Source organism: Epinephelus fuscoguttatus, linkage group LG24 (genome assembly GCF_011397635.1).
Source record: "Epinephelus fuscoguttatus linkage group LG24, E.fuscoguttatus.final_Chr_v1".
NCBI lineage: Eukaryota > Metazoa > Chordata > Actinopteri > Perciformes > Serranidae > Epinephelus > Epinephelus fuscoguttatus.
In genome coordinates, this window is record NC_064775.1 from 488,228 (window position 1) to 502,617 (window position 14,390).

Genomic DNA, 14,390 nt, shown 5'->3' on the forward strand with positions numbered 1-14,390 from the left:
AGAAAGAAAGAAAAGGAAAAAAGATAGAAAAGCAGCGTACACCTCACATATTTATTTCTCACAGTTGAGCACACGTGTGGCTGGCATGCAGAAGCACTGTCTGTGTGTGGAGGGTGTGAGCCGCAGCTTCAGCTGCTCAGGTAGAGAGGCTGTGTAGCCCGGTGTGTTTTTTCACTGATTCGGTTCTGCAGGTTCTCTGCTGGTACACTGGAGACGGGGATCAAGCAGTTTGTCTCACTCGGGATAGATTGTGCTTTTTTGGTTCATAGTTTATGTTTGACGTGCGATTTATTCGCATTTAGAGGGAATAAATTTCCGTTATAACGGAAACGTGGGCACAGTTATCTATACAAAATACACAGACTAACTAACTAACTGATTGACTAACATAAACAACTGAAAATTGAAAAAAAAAAAAAAAAAAACATTAGCTTGCACCGTTAGCTCCGGTAAGGGAAAGCATGAGGGAAAGCGGCTGACCAGAAGTCACGCACAAAAAAACGGAAGTTGATCACTATTTACTTCGGTGTTTGAAAATAAGGTGGATATGACAAAGATTTTTAAAAAAAGCCCAAGAAATCATAGACAAATATTGGAAACAAGCTAAGGTTTCAAAAAATTTTGGACAATGCTGGGAGCCAATGAAGTTTGAAATCAGGAATCTGGCTATATTAGTAAGTAAAAAACTTTCCAAAATGAATAAAGAAAAAGAATCTCAAATGGTTGGAAAAATTATGAGTTTATCAGGCAAATTAAATCTGTCTGAAGAAGAGGTAAAAGAACTGACAACTGCAGAAGCAGAACTTGACAAAGCATACGAAGATAAGGCCAGAGGTGCGTTTGCCAGATCCCGAAGAAAATGTCTAGAGAAAGGTGAGAAATGCACCAAATACTTTTTTAATTTAGAAAAGAGAAACTTTCAACTATCTTCAGTGTGTAAACTCAGAATCAATGATCTCATATGTGATGATGAAAAGTAAATCTCACAATTTGTGACTAATTTCTATGAGGAACTGTATGGGGCAGATCAGCTGAATGAAGATGATATGGATGTGTTTCTGAAAAGAATAGAACCAGAGACTAAAAAATTGATGGCAACTTTAAATCAATGTGTGATCAAAAAATCAATATAATAGATGTACAAAACTGCATTAATGCTTTAAAAGACAACAAATCTCCAGGTAATGATGGATTAATAGGTGAGTTCTATAAAGATTTTAATACAACATTAGCTCCTTTTTTAGTAGCAATGTTAGAGGAAGCTCTAGAAAAAGAGGAGCTACCGCCAACTTTGAAACAAGGTCTCATTAAACTAATTCCAAAACCACAAAAAGATAAACTCAACATTGAGAACTGGAGACCAATCAGTCTACTGAGCAATGATGCAAAAATCTTTGCTTTGATCTTTGCCAAAAGATTAAAGCTTGGATTAAATGAAATTATCGATGAAGAGCAGTCTGGTTTTATTCCTGGAAGAAACATAACCAATAACATACGACTAATATTGGATATGATTGACTATAATGATTATGTATTGGATGATAGCCTTATCTTGTTTATTGACTTATAAAGCCTTTGACACTATTAGTCACCAGTTTATCACCAGGATTATTCATTTCTTTGGATTTGAAGAAAGATTCCTGAAAGTGGTCAAAACTTTATATAAAGGATGCAATGGCTCAGTGAAGCTAACAAACGGAACAACCCCCAGATTTGATATTAGGTGGGGAATTAGACAAGGCTGTCCACTGAGTCCTCTTTTATTTCTGCTAGTTGCACAGGTTATGGCAGTACATATCAAAACATATCCATTTCTAGGTGTTAGAGCTCCAGACAGAGAATTAAATTATCTCAACTGGCTGATGATACAGCAATATTTTTAAAAAACAAACATGAAGTGAATACAGCCATTAGATGCTTTGGAGAATTCTCAGCTGTATCGGGTCTGAGGATGAACTTAAATAAATCTGTGCTATTCCCAATTAAAAAATGTGATCTATTACAACTTGACAACATTCCTGTGAAAAACTCAGTTACTTATCTAGGTGTTGTGATTGATAAAAATGCAAACAACCGTTGTAATCTTAATTATAATCCAGTAATTCAACAAATAAGCAAAAAGTTTAATATGTGGCTGATGAGGGACCTCTCACTGACTGGGAGAGTTCTTCTCTCTAAGGCTGAAGGTATATCAAGGTCGGTTTATGTATCCTTATCATTAGCAATGCCTCCTGAAATTTGCAAAAACCTAGATAAAATTCTGTTTAACTTTATTTGGAGGAATAAGTGTCACTACCGAAAGAAAGGAATTCTATGTAACACCAAGAGTAGAGGAGGTATGGAGGTACTGAGTTATACTGAGGGTTATCAAATGTGATCAAAGAGAATGACAACATCTGGAACACCTTCCCTAAACATGTGTTTAATGGTGTTGGTGGAATTAAATTCTTCTTGAAATGTAATTATAAAATTGAAAAGTTACCTATTAAACTATCTAACTTCCGCAAACAAGCGCTACTCGCCTGGAAACTGATCTAGAAACATAACTTCTCACCAACTAACCTTTACATCTGGAACAATGAGAGTATTCTGTACAAAAACAAGTCACTGTTTTATCAAAAATGGTTTGACCATGGAATTGTTCTAGTAAGTCAACTTCTTAATACTGAAGGACAACTGTTGCCTTATGATGAATTTCTCTCTAAGTTTCAGTTTCCAGTTTCACCAAAAGAATATGCTACTGTTTATGATGCTGCACCAAGAGGCATACTGCACCTCCTCAGAGGCTCAGGAGTCTCCAACGAGGCCTCACTTCATTGATGGGATGGATATCACAAAGAAACGATGCTCCAATAAATACATTAGAAACTGTTTGCAAATTACAACTCTGCCACCAGCGCAATCCTTTTGGAACTCCCTGTATGGTGACATCAATTGGAGCAAAGCATGGTTAGCTGGCGAAAGGTTCTGTATTGGTCTTTCAAAATAATGCACAACATTTACCCAGCAAAAAAGACTCTGGAAAGATTTAAAATTGATATGGACTTTCTTTGTGCACCTGTTTTATAAATGTATGTACTCTAAAATATTCTGGACTGACATTCAACACTTCATAAGAAGAACAACCGGACAAACGATCTTTTTACAGGAAAAGGACATTTTTATTTCTTTTGAAAACAACAAAATGGACAAAAACACAACATTCTTCATACAACTGGTACTGCTTATGGCCAAATTCCATATCCACAAAAAGAAATGGGCAGAATCAAAACCCATCTGGAACAATTCATCCAAGAATTCCACCAACATGCAATAACAATAAAAGACATTAAAAATATTAATATATTATTTTAGTACGTCCTAATCCTTTGTTTCCCCTGTTTTTTGATGTATGTATCTATACTTATGTATTCAATGGTTTTCTTAAGTGTTTTGACGATGCTGTTATGTTCCGTTCTGTTGGTATCCATGCTCTTTGCTTTAGTTACCGGCACCTGAACCGGATGTGTTCGGTCGGCAGCCTTTTAACATCCGGTATGAAGGCGGGGCGGCTGGACTGTAAACACTGGTTAGCCGTTAGCTTCCTGTGTTAGCCTCATTTTAGTGTTGAGGAGTGAAGAAGAGGAGTGAGACCGTAGAAGAAGAATGGGTGCGTGCTACTGATGTTAATGAGTTCATCCACTGTGTGTTAATGAGGACTGGTGTTAGCGGTGACGAGCTAACTCATTAGCTAACGTTAGCAGGCTAGCACTACTCCTGTGGTTTAACTGGACCCACACGATCCAAACTCCATTCAGAAAACTTAGATTTTTAATACTCTGTGTTTTATGGAAGGGTTAGAGATGGAATACAACATATCGCTACAGCTGATATGTGTTAGCGATAGTTTAACTTTAATTCGGCGTCGATGAAACACACCAGACGACGATTATTTGAGTTAATAAACGCGATGTTAGGTGGTGTTAGCTAGCGTTGTTGAGCGAGCTCCAGTCTGTGATGTGTCTCCACTGTCAGCTACACATGGTCTTTATATTCACGCTGCTGCACCCACAGTTAAATTCATTATTATAAAACTACAACTACAGTGCAAGAGGCGCAACTATGGTAACGATCGGAGCTGTTATTAACACAGCCGTGTGTAACTCAAAATAAAGGATAAATATCTACAGCCTGTGATGGACTTTATGCCGATTTAAACACCGGTATGTGCTCATGCAAAAACAATCGAAACCCAGTTTCAGGGTGCATTTGTACATCGCCAACAATCACCGAATCCATAAATTAGGAGATTTTTTAATGGAGTTTGGCAGAGATTTGTACTCCACGCTTAAATTAGCAAAATTCAACTTTTCAGACTAAATTGTTAAAAGTAAGAGTTTTATGTATTAGATTAGGCACAGAGTATGTTGCTGATGGTGATATGATGTAGTTTAATACACTCAGTTAGTGTAATGAGTGTAAAAACATTAACCTGTGTAAGTACTGACACACCTTGCTGCACACATGGTCTTGTATACACCAGGTCATCAATATCGACATTATTAATTAATAATAATAATTATGCCGATTTAAAGTTTGGTTCATATATTTAGAAAACAGCTTAACTCCAGTTTTATGACGTCACTTATGTGTCCAAAAACCAACAAACCTTAACTTCAGGGAGTTTTGAATGGAGTTTGGCTGGTAGTGGTACTCAGCCATACAGGCGGCCATTTTGACACAGGTGTTACTGTCATGGTGACATGTCAACATGTTCCTCCCCAGCTTCGCCTCTCCCCCTCTCCTCCATGCGCCTCCTCCTCCCTCCTCTCCGCCTGCTCACGGCGGCCATGTGGCAGGTCGCTCGGCAGCAAAGCGTGAGGCATTATGGGATGCTGGAGGACTTTGTTTCCCTGGTGACGGAGGCCGTCCCGCAGCTGCTGACGGACAGGCAGAGGAGCCTGCTGCTGCTGGCGCTGAGAGTCAAGGTGAGCGTTTGGATCGTCTTCAGAGGGGGAGGGGCTTAAAGTCTGATTCATCTGTCACATTACAGTGTACCAATCAGTGGGCGGAGTCTGGTTTATATCTCAGGGCCGGTGAGGGCCGCCGCCAGAGGCATTATGTCTTTGGTTTGTCTGTCCAGCCAGGCCATTCTCGTGAACACCATATCTCAATTCTTCAAATTTGGCACAAACGTCCACTTGGACTCAATAATGAATTGATTAGGCCTATAGAATGAAAAGATTAGAATTTGGTGGTCAAAGGTCAAGGTCACTGTGACCTCATGTCTTTCTCAACGATTGAAATTTGACACAAACGCCCACTTGGACTCGGGGATAAACTGATCAGATGTTGGTGTTCAAAGGTGAGGTCATTGTTACCTTGCATCTACTTTATTTTCATGACCATGATTTGTCACTTCTTAAAATTTGGCACAAACGTCCACTCAATGGACTAAGTGTTGAATTTATTAGGACAAAAGGATGAACAGATTAACTTTTGGCGGTCAATGGTCAAGGTCACAGTGACCTTGCACCTGTCTCATTCTCATGGATGCAGTATCTCAATTCTTCAAATTTCGCACAAACATCCACTTTGACTCAGTGACAGAATGATTCAATTTTGGTGGTCAAAGGTCAAGGTCACAGTAACCTTGCGTCTGGCTCATTGTACCGAAAGTGGCAACTCAAAAACACTAGAGTAAATGTCTTCAAATCAGGCACAAACATGTACTTGGATTCAGTGATTAATGGATTAGGACAAAACAGTGGACAGATTAGATTTTGTTGGGCAAAGGTTAAAGTCACTGTGACCTTGCATCTGTCTCATTCTTGTGAACATGATATCTCAAGATTTGACACAAACGTCCACTTGGTCTCAGTAATAAACTGCTTCTGATTTCATTCTTCTTCTGTGTAAACAAACGTAGATGCTTTTGCTGTGCACCTCCTCCAGGTGACCCTCAGTGACCCAGACGCTAATGCCATCCACGCCCACCTGGATAAGATCCGCTCCGTCTCCGAGGCGACGGTGAGACAGAATGACTGTTACCTGTGTCTCAGGTGTATTTCTGTTAGCTGTGTAAACAGGAAGTCACGGAGTGTTGTTGTGTCGGCAGGTGGACCAACAGGTGGATGAGTGGTGTTCAGCTCTGTTGACTCTGGCGGACAAACTGACGCAGAGTCCGACAGACACACAGCGCCTCCTGCAGGTCAGTGCTGCGATGACATCATTGCCTTCACCATCATATCATCATCACACAGCAGTAGAGTGACAACGTTGATTATTACTCAGGTTGTCCGTCCATCTATCCCATTCTGATGGACTCAATATCTCAAGAAGGCACTCAGGGAGTGTCCTCAAATTTGGCACAAACGTCCACTTAAAGTCAAGAATAAACAGATAAGAATTTGGTGGTCATAGTTCAGAGGTCAAGGTCACTGTGACACAGCATTGGGTTCCTGAATGTGGTATCTCAAGGACATCATGTGCGAAATTTCTTTAAATTTGGCACAAACGTCCACGTGGATTCAACAATGAATTAATTAGGACAAAAGAATGAACAGATTACAATTAGGTGGTCAAAGCTCAAGGCCACTGAGACTTTACGCATGTCTCAGTGTTGCAAATGCAATATTTTTAGAACATGTTGAGGGACTTTTTTTTAAAGTTGGCACAAACGTGCACTTTGAGATAAGGATGATTAGACGTTCGTTGGTAAAGGTCAAACATCACTTTGTCCACCTCTGTGTCATTCTTGTGATTGCTGCATCTCTAAAACAACTTGATGGAATTTCATTAAATTTGGCACAAACATCCACCTTGAGATAAGAATGAACTGAGTAGACTTTGGTGGTTAAATGTCAAAGGTCACTATGACCTTGTCTGTCTCATTCTTGTAAATGCAGTATTTCAAGAACACATTGAGGGATTTATTTATTTTAAATTTGGCACAAATGTCCACTTTGAAATATGGATGAACTGATAAACTGATAAAAGTCAAAGATCACTGTGACCATGACTATCTCATTGATTCTTCTTTATTGTCACACGTAGAAGAAATTTCTTTAAATTTGGCACAAATGTCTACTTGTATTCAATGATGAACTAATTAGAATTTGGAGGTTAAAGGTCAATGGTCACTGTGACCTTGTCTGTGTCATTCTCATGGATGCTGCATCTCAAGAACTTTCTTTAAAAAAATATGTTTTTTAATTTGGCACACACATCCACATGGACCCAACAATGACCTGGTTGGAATTTGGTGGTCAGAGGTCACTGTGACCTTGTCCGTCAAGTTTTTGTGAAAGTGTTGTCCAATAACATCTTAGGGGATTTTTTTTAACCCGGCACAAACTTCTGCTGGACTCAAGAATGAACTGATAAGAATTTGGTGGTCATAATTACAAGTTCAAGGTCACTGTGATCTTGCATAAATCTCAATTTCCTTTACATCATATATCAAGAACACCTAGAGAGAATTTTGGCTGGTTCATCATGAACACAACATCACAGTTCTTCAAACTTGGCACAAACGTCCACTTGGACTCAAGGATAAGATAATTAGATATTGGTGGTCAAGGGTCAAGTCACTGTGACCTTCTTGTGTCTCATTCTTGCAAGCGTAGTATCTCAAGAACACCTTGAGGGATTTTTTTTGTCAAACTCGGCACAAACGTCCTCTCTGGGTCAAGAAGCAGTGATTAGAATTTGGTGGTCAAAGGTCACTTTGAACTTGTAGTTTCCTGTTTCATTTTAGGAGGTGTTTGACCACAGCTTTGACTCCGCCCTCCAGTCCCTCATATCTGACTTCCTGTCCAGGATGGACCAACTGTTTCCTGTGCCGGACTTCAAACAGGTCCTCAGTCTATCCGTCCACACTCAGCTGATATTGTTTACGTTCTGTCAGTCACCATGACAACCATCTCTGCAGTGTTACCATGGTAACTGTTGCTGGATGAGTCTGATCTCTGCGTGGTGTTTCAGGCAGCCTCCTGGCTCGACGCTGCCCCCGGTGGTCTGGAGGACTGTCTGCAGGAGGCCGACAGAGACAACCTCAGGGAGCTGCTGACCAATCAGAGCTGTTTGCTGGGACATGTGACCACCACAGGTACGACATCACTGTTTCCTGTTTCAGTTCACGCCATTTTACCTGACATCTGTTTCTTTTTTCCTCAGTGGGTCCTGACACGGAGAAGATCCTCCTCTCAGCCTGGACCCACCCCCTCTTCACCAAACTAACCAATCCAGAGCCTCCTCCCGCTGACGCCCAGGACCAATCGGATCCTCTCCTTGACGTGGAGCTGGTGAAGGTGGAGGTGGTGGTGATGACAGAGGATGAGCAGGAGGAGGTAGAGGAGATTGTGATTGGTCAGTCTCAGGTGGAGCAGGAAGTGTCCAATGAGAGCTCAGCCATGGGCGGAGTCACACCTGTGATGGTGGAGTCGGACAGGTGAGGCAGCAGCTGTGTCCCCGATCATGTGACACCTGACGTGTGATCTGTAGATTAAACACCTTGTTTCCTGTCAGGTTGAAGAACTCACCTGGAGGATTGGCCGACCAATCAGAGGACACAGGTGAGACACATACAGGTGAGACACACACACAGTTGAGACACACACAGGTGAGACAAACAGTTGAGACACATACAGGTGAGACAAACAGTTGAGACACATACAGGTGAGACACACACAGGTGAGACAAACAGTTGAGACACATACAGGTGAGACACATACAGTTGAGACACATACAGGTGAGACAAACAGTTGAGACACATACAGGTGAGACAAACAGTTGAGACACAAACAGGTGAGACACATACAGGTGAGACAAACAGTTGAGACACATACAGGTGAGACACATACAGGTGAGACAAACAGTTGAGACACACAGGTGAGACACATACAGGTGAGACACACACAGGTGAGACAAACAGTTGAGACACACAGGTGAGACACATACAGGTGAGACACACAGGTGAGACACATACAGATGAGACAAACAGTTGAGACACACAGGTGAGACACATACAGATGAGACACACTGACTAACTCCCGCCTCTCTTCACAGTCAGCCAATCAGATGCAGCCTGTTCTGAGGTCACACCTAACGCTCTGTACAGCATCTCCCATAATTCCCAGCGGGTGGCTCACAAGTGTCCTCAGTGTGGTAAATGTTTCATCTACAGATCTCAGGTGAGTGTGAACCAGCACCACCTGGTGCCATAGTACTACCAGTACATGTACTGTAGGAGTCATGTTTTACTACGACCACCTGTCCAGTCAGCTCAGTGGTGTGTCTGTCTGCAGGTGATCCGTCACTTGCGTACCAACAAGTCCTGTGGGTTGGCGCTGACGACGGGCGTAGCTGTGAACATGCGGAGTGCACTTGAAGAAGAGCCCAGCCCTCCAGAGCCCCACCCTTCCAGGACCCACTCCTGTTTCCAGTGTAACGCCATCTTTGAAACTAAAGCAGAGCTGCTGTCTCACCAGCGCAGCCACCGGGCGCGCCCCATCTACCAATGTGGCCAGTGTGACAAGGAGTTCCACCACCTGTCCAGTCTGACCAATCACAAGCAGACGCACCTGGACAGAGGCGGGTTCACCTGCAGCAGGTGCGACAAGGTGTTTGAGTCGGCCAAAGAGAGAGACACCCATCGGCTGCAGCACCGGCTGCCGGACCTCACCTGTACAGTGTGCGACCAGACGTTCAGCTCTCAGACTCAACTGCTGCGACACCTGCAGACCCACTCTGTGGAGGGAGCTGAGCCCTGCTACAACTGTCGCTTCTGTGACCAGACCTTCTCAGGTAACTTCTGAGACCAGACCTTCTCAGGTCACTTCTGTGACCAGATCTTCTCAGGTAGCTTCTGAGACCAGACCCTCTCAGGCAACTTCTGAGACCAGACCCTCTCAGGCAACTCCTGAGACCAGACCAGACCCTCTCAGGCAACTCCTGAGACCAGACCCTCTCAGGTAACTTCTGAGACCAGACCTTCTCAGGCAACTCCTGAGACCAGACCCTCTCAGGTAACTCCTGAGACCAGACCCTCTCAGGTAACTCCTGAGACCAGACCCTCTCAGGCAACTTCTGAGACCAGATCTTCTCAGGTAACTTCTGAGACCAGGCCAGCACATTTTATGGGTTGTAGGCATACCTTAGTAAGTCACAAGTGTGCTTCAGTAAGTCCCCCATACTTTTTTAAGTCAGGCATGCTTCTGTAAGGTGCTGGCGTGTTTAAGAATGTCTAGGAATGCTGTAGAAAGTCAGGCACATTAGTAAGTCGCTAGTGCACTGAAGTAAGTTGCTGGCATGTTAAACTCATTTTGATAGTAGATTTACTGTAGTTCTGGTAGCTGATGTAGTTTAGACGTGTATTACCTCCTCGGTAATCTTTAATGTTCTCTGCAGGAGTGACCCAACTTCGTATCCACCAGCGAACACACACTTTCCGCTCATACCAGTGTGACCAGTGCAGCAAGACCTATGGCTCTCTGACCGGCCTCCAATCACACCGGGCAAGCCACACCACCGAGAGCCGCTTCCTGTGCCCGCAGTGTGGCAAACGCTTCAAGACCCGCGATGGGCTGGAGGGCCACCTGAGGACACACACCGGGGAGCGGCCCTACCGCTGCCCCTACTGCCCTAAAGACTTTACTGCACTCGCTGGCCTAAATGTGCACGTGCGCCGGCACACTGGGGAGCGCCCATATGTGTGCACTGTGTGTGGTAAGGGCTGGCCGTCTGGAGGAGACCTGCAGAAACACATGAGGACTCACACAGGTGAACGGCCATATGTTTGCCAGGACTGTGGGAAGGCCTTCTCCATCTCCTGTCACCTGACAGAACACCGGAGGATACACACCGGTAAGACACACCACAGGGATATCTGGTAGAATGTTCTGGTAAGGGTCTGGTAGTAGATATACTGAAGTTCTGGTAAGGGTCTGGTAGTACATATACTGAAATTCTGGTAAGGGTCTGGTGGTAGATATGCTAAATGTTCTGGTAAGGGTCTGGTAGTACATACACTGAAATTCTGATAAGATTCTGGTGGTAGATATACTGAGGTTCTGGTAAAGGTCTGGTAGTAGATATACTGAAATTCTGGTAAGGGTCTGGTGGTGGATATGCTAAATGTTCTGGTAAGGGTCTGGTAGTACATATACTGAAATTCTGATAAGATTCTGGTAGTAGATATACTGAGGTTCTGGTAAAGGTCTGGTAGTAGATATACTGAAATTCTGGTAAGGGTCTGGTGGTAGATATACTAAATGTTCTGGTAAGGGTCTGGTAGTACATATACTGAAATTCTGGTAAGGGTCTGGTGGTAGATATGCTAAATGTTCTGATAAGGGTCTGGTGGTAGATATGCTAAATGTTCTGGTAAGGGTTTGGTAGTACATATACTGAAATTCTGGTAAGATTCTGGTGGTAGATATACTGAGGTTCTGGTAAAGGTCTGGTAGTAGATATACTGAAGTTCTGGTAGAATCAGGTAGTGGATATGGCAAAATTCTGGTGAGGGTCTGATAATGCATAAACTGAAGTTCTGGAATACACCTAATGGTGGTACTTGTACAAGTCTCCAGTGATGAGCCCGTGGTCATTGTGCGTTTGGGGTCTTGAATCATCAGACACCCTTGCCCAGGTGACCCAGCAGGGGGTTATCGGCCCCCATCCTGTGTCCAAAGTGCTCCCTGCTCTGTGTGTCCCCCTTCTAGATCTACAGCCACTATGAGGCTTTTTTCAGGCCTTGTGTGTGAGCAGGCTTCAGTACACGGTTTTAGTAGTAGATGTACTGTTGCTGTTTTTATTGGCTCCCAACTTTTCCCACTTTCATGAAACTCACCGTCTGTCATTTCCTTCTGTCTTGTCCGACCATCCATCCTGTCCATGGTCCAGGAGAGAAGCCCTTCTCGTGTCCGGAGTGCGGCAAATGTTTGCGGAGGAAGTTTGACCTGAAGAAACACATGTTGTCTCACAGCGACGTGCGTCCGTACGCCTGCGCCTACTGTCCGAAGAGCTACACCCGTAAGACTCACCTGAACAGACACCTGCTGACACACCGGACAGCAGACAGGAAGGAGGAGTTGCCGGAGACGGCTGATGAGGCCTGACCGGGACTCCATCCTGCTGTGGTGTCACTGAGCATGCTCAATCATCCATCAGGATCCGTGGTTGTTTGTTGTTGTTGTTGTTGTTGTTGTTTACAGACTCATAAATAAAGAACACTCCGTGGTTGGTGTGTTCATGTGACGCTGATACTGATCACAAAGTGATTATTGATTATTGACCACAGGACCTGAACATGTCGTGTTATTTTCTCGTCTTTAATCACACAGTGTATTGATTATTATGGGATGTCTGTGTTGCCATGGAGATTTTGTATGTGCTCTGCTTGTTGTATAAAAGCGGTTGTGTTTCATATCCTGATGTGACGTTATTCAAAATCCGCCCCAGGGTTTAATGTTGGAGGAAGTAGACAAACTTCATTAGCATGCTCTTATTTTGACAGACAGAACAGGAAATGTGTTGATACCTTTTCTGAACAGGTGATTGTCGTCATCTCTGTGATACCAGCTGCTCTCTGCTGAACACAATAAACTTTATTTAAAAAGTTCTGAGACACTTTGACCCCCTGAGACCCTGTGTCCTCATATGAGGACATCATGTCCTGCTTAGGCCTGTAGTCCTAGATCACGGACACTTTTTGTCCCATCTAGTGGTCGTGAGAGTACGATACACTGATCAATGTAAAATCAAGATGGCTACCTCAAACTGGAACAACCATGGTGAAACAGAGGAGGCGGCCCATACCATCACTTATCACCCACCTACACTGCAGCCTTCATTCACCACATACAAGATGGCCGAGTGGATCGACGACTCGCAGGTGACCTTGACAAGTCTGTGAGGGTCACACCCTCACGAAGTTTAAAACCTGCAGCTCCGCAACAGTCAGTTAACATTGAAGAAGCTCCACGTGTTAAAAGAACACAAGTAAGTTCAGTTGCCTGAATGACGACATGCTATACTATGACTTTTTGTCATGATTTTGGACGACATGCTATACTAATTTGTTTTTCATTATTTTGGATGAGATGCTATACTATGACACTTTTTTTGTAATATACTACAACTTTTTTTGACGTACTACAGTGACTTCTTTGACTGTAACTATACTATGACTTGACTTTTTTGGCGTACTATACTGCGACTTTTTTGACTACTGACTTTTTTTTGACGAACTATACTACGACTTTTTTGATGAACTATATTGTGACTTTTGATGTACTATACTACGACTTTTGATGTGATAAACTACAACTTGATGTACTATACTATAAATTTTTGACGTAATATACTGACTTTTTTGATGTACTATACTATGACTTTTTTTACGTAATATACTACGACTTTTTGACGTACTATACTACAACTTTTTTGACAGACTATACTGTGACTTTTTTGATGTAATATACTATGACTTTTTTGACGTACTATACTGTTTTTTTTCATGTACTATACTAGGACTTTTTTGAGGTACTACAGTGACTTTTTTGATGTACTATACTACGACTTTTTTGATGAACTATATTGTGACTTTTGATGTACTATATTACGACTTTTTTGACGTGATAAACTACAACTTGATGTACTATACTATAAATTTTTGACGTAATATACTGACTTTTTTGATGTACTATACTATGACTTTTTTTTACGTAATATACTACAACTTTTTGACGTACTATACTACAACTTTTTTGACAGACTATACTGTGACTTTTTTGATGTAATATACTATGACTTTTTTGACATACTATACTATACTACAACTTTTTGACGGACTATACTATGACTTTTTTGACGTAATATATTCCGAGTTTTTGACGTACTATACATTGACTTTTTTGACATACTATACCACAAGTTTTTTGACGAACTATACTGTGTTTTTACGTACTATACTATGACTTTTTTGACGTACTATACTGTTTTTTTTCATGTACTATACTAGGACTTTTTTGAGGTACTACAGTGACTTTTTTGACGAACTATACTGTGACTTTTTTTGACGTACTGTACAATGACTTTTTTGATGTACTATACTACGACTTTTTTGACGTACTACACTAACTTTTTTTGATGTACTACAACTTTTTCTTTTTGTACAATACATTAATAATTAGGTGAGTAAATAATGTAATATATAAAATTCATAAATACTAATTTCCATATTTGTGATGATTTTTTATTTATGGTGACAATTAAGTATTAAATAACTTTATTATTTATATATTAATTCATAAACTATTCCATTTTATTAATTACATTTAAAAAGCATTATTTTCTCATAAGTATTTACTCATTATTTTCTTTAAGCTTCTTATTATATAATTCTATGT

The 14,390-nt window shown here is 41.9% G+C and overlaps 1 protein-coding gene across 2 annotated transcripts; it reads left to right on the top strand.

Moving 5' to 3' along the window:
• The first annotated feature begins 3,502 nt into the window (after window positions 1-3,502).
• Window positions 3,503-12,598, top strand: LOC125885051 (zinc finger protein ZFP2-like). Of its 2 annotated transcripts, none has more exons than XM_049570421.1 (12): window positions 3,503-3,649; window positions 4,765-4,967; window positions 5,935-6,009; window positions 6,098-6,190; window positions 7,739-7,837; window positions 7,966-8,089; window positions 8,158-8,431; window positions 8,509-8,570; window positions 9,049-9,173; window positions 9,288-9,786; window positions 10,390-10,845; window positions 11,884-12,598. In XM_049570421.1, exons 1-12 carry the CDS (start codon window positions 3,646-3,648, stop codon window positions 12,096-12,098), a joined length of 2,229 nt encoding a protein of 742 aa, XP_049426378.1. In that variant the 5' UTR covers window positions 3,503-3,645; the 3' UTR covers window positions 12,099-12,598. The 2 variants fall into 2 exon arrangements, with proteins under 2 accessions (XP_049426378.1, XP_049426379.1); XM_049570422.1 differs by having other exon boundaries at window positions 8,509-8,555.
• Window positions 12,599-14,390: the final 1,792 nt, after the last annotated feature.

What these genes read in the sequence shown, in the direction of transcription:
- LOC125885051 (XM_049570421.1), top strand. An exon ending in CACAGGTGAGACACATACAG is followed by an intron (nt 8,571 to 9,048) that starts GTGAGACACACA and finishes CTCTCTTCACAG; the next exon opens with TCAGCCAATCAGATGCAGCC. An exon ending in CTGTGACCAGACCTTCTCAG is followed by an intron (nt 9,787 to 10,389) that starts GTAACTTCTGAG and finishes TGTTCTCTGCAG; the next exon opens with GAGTGACCCAACTTCGTATC.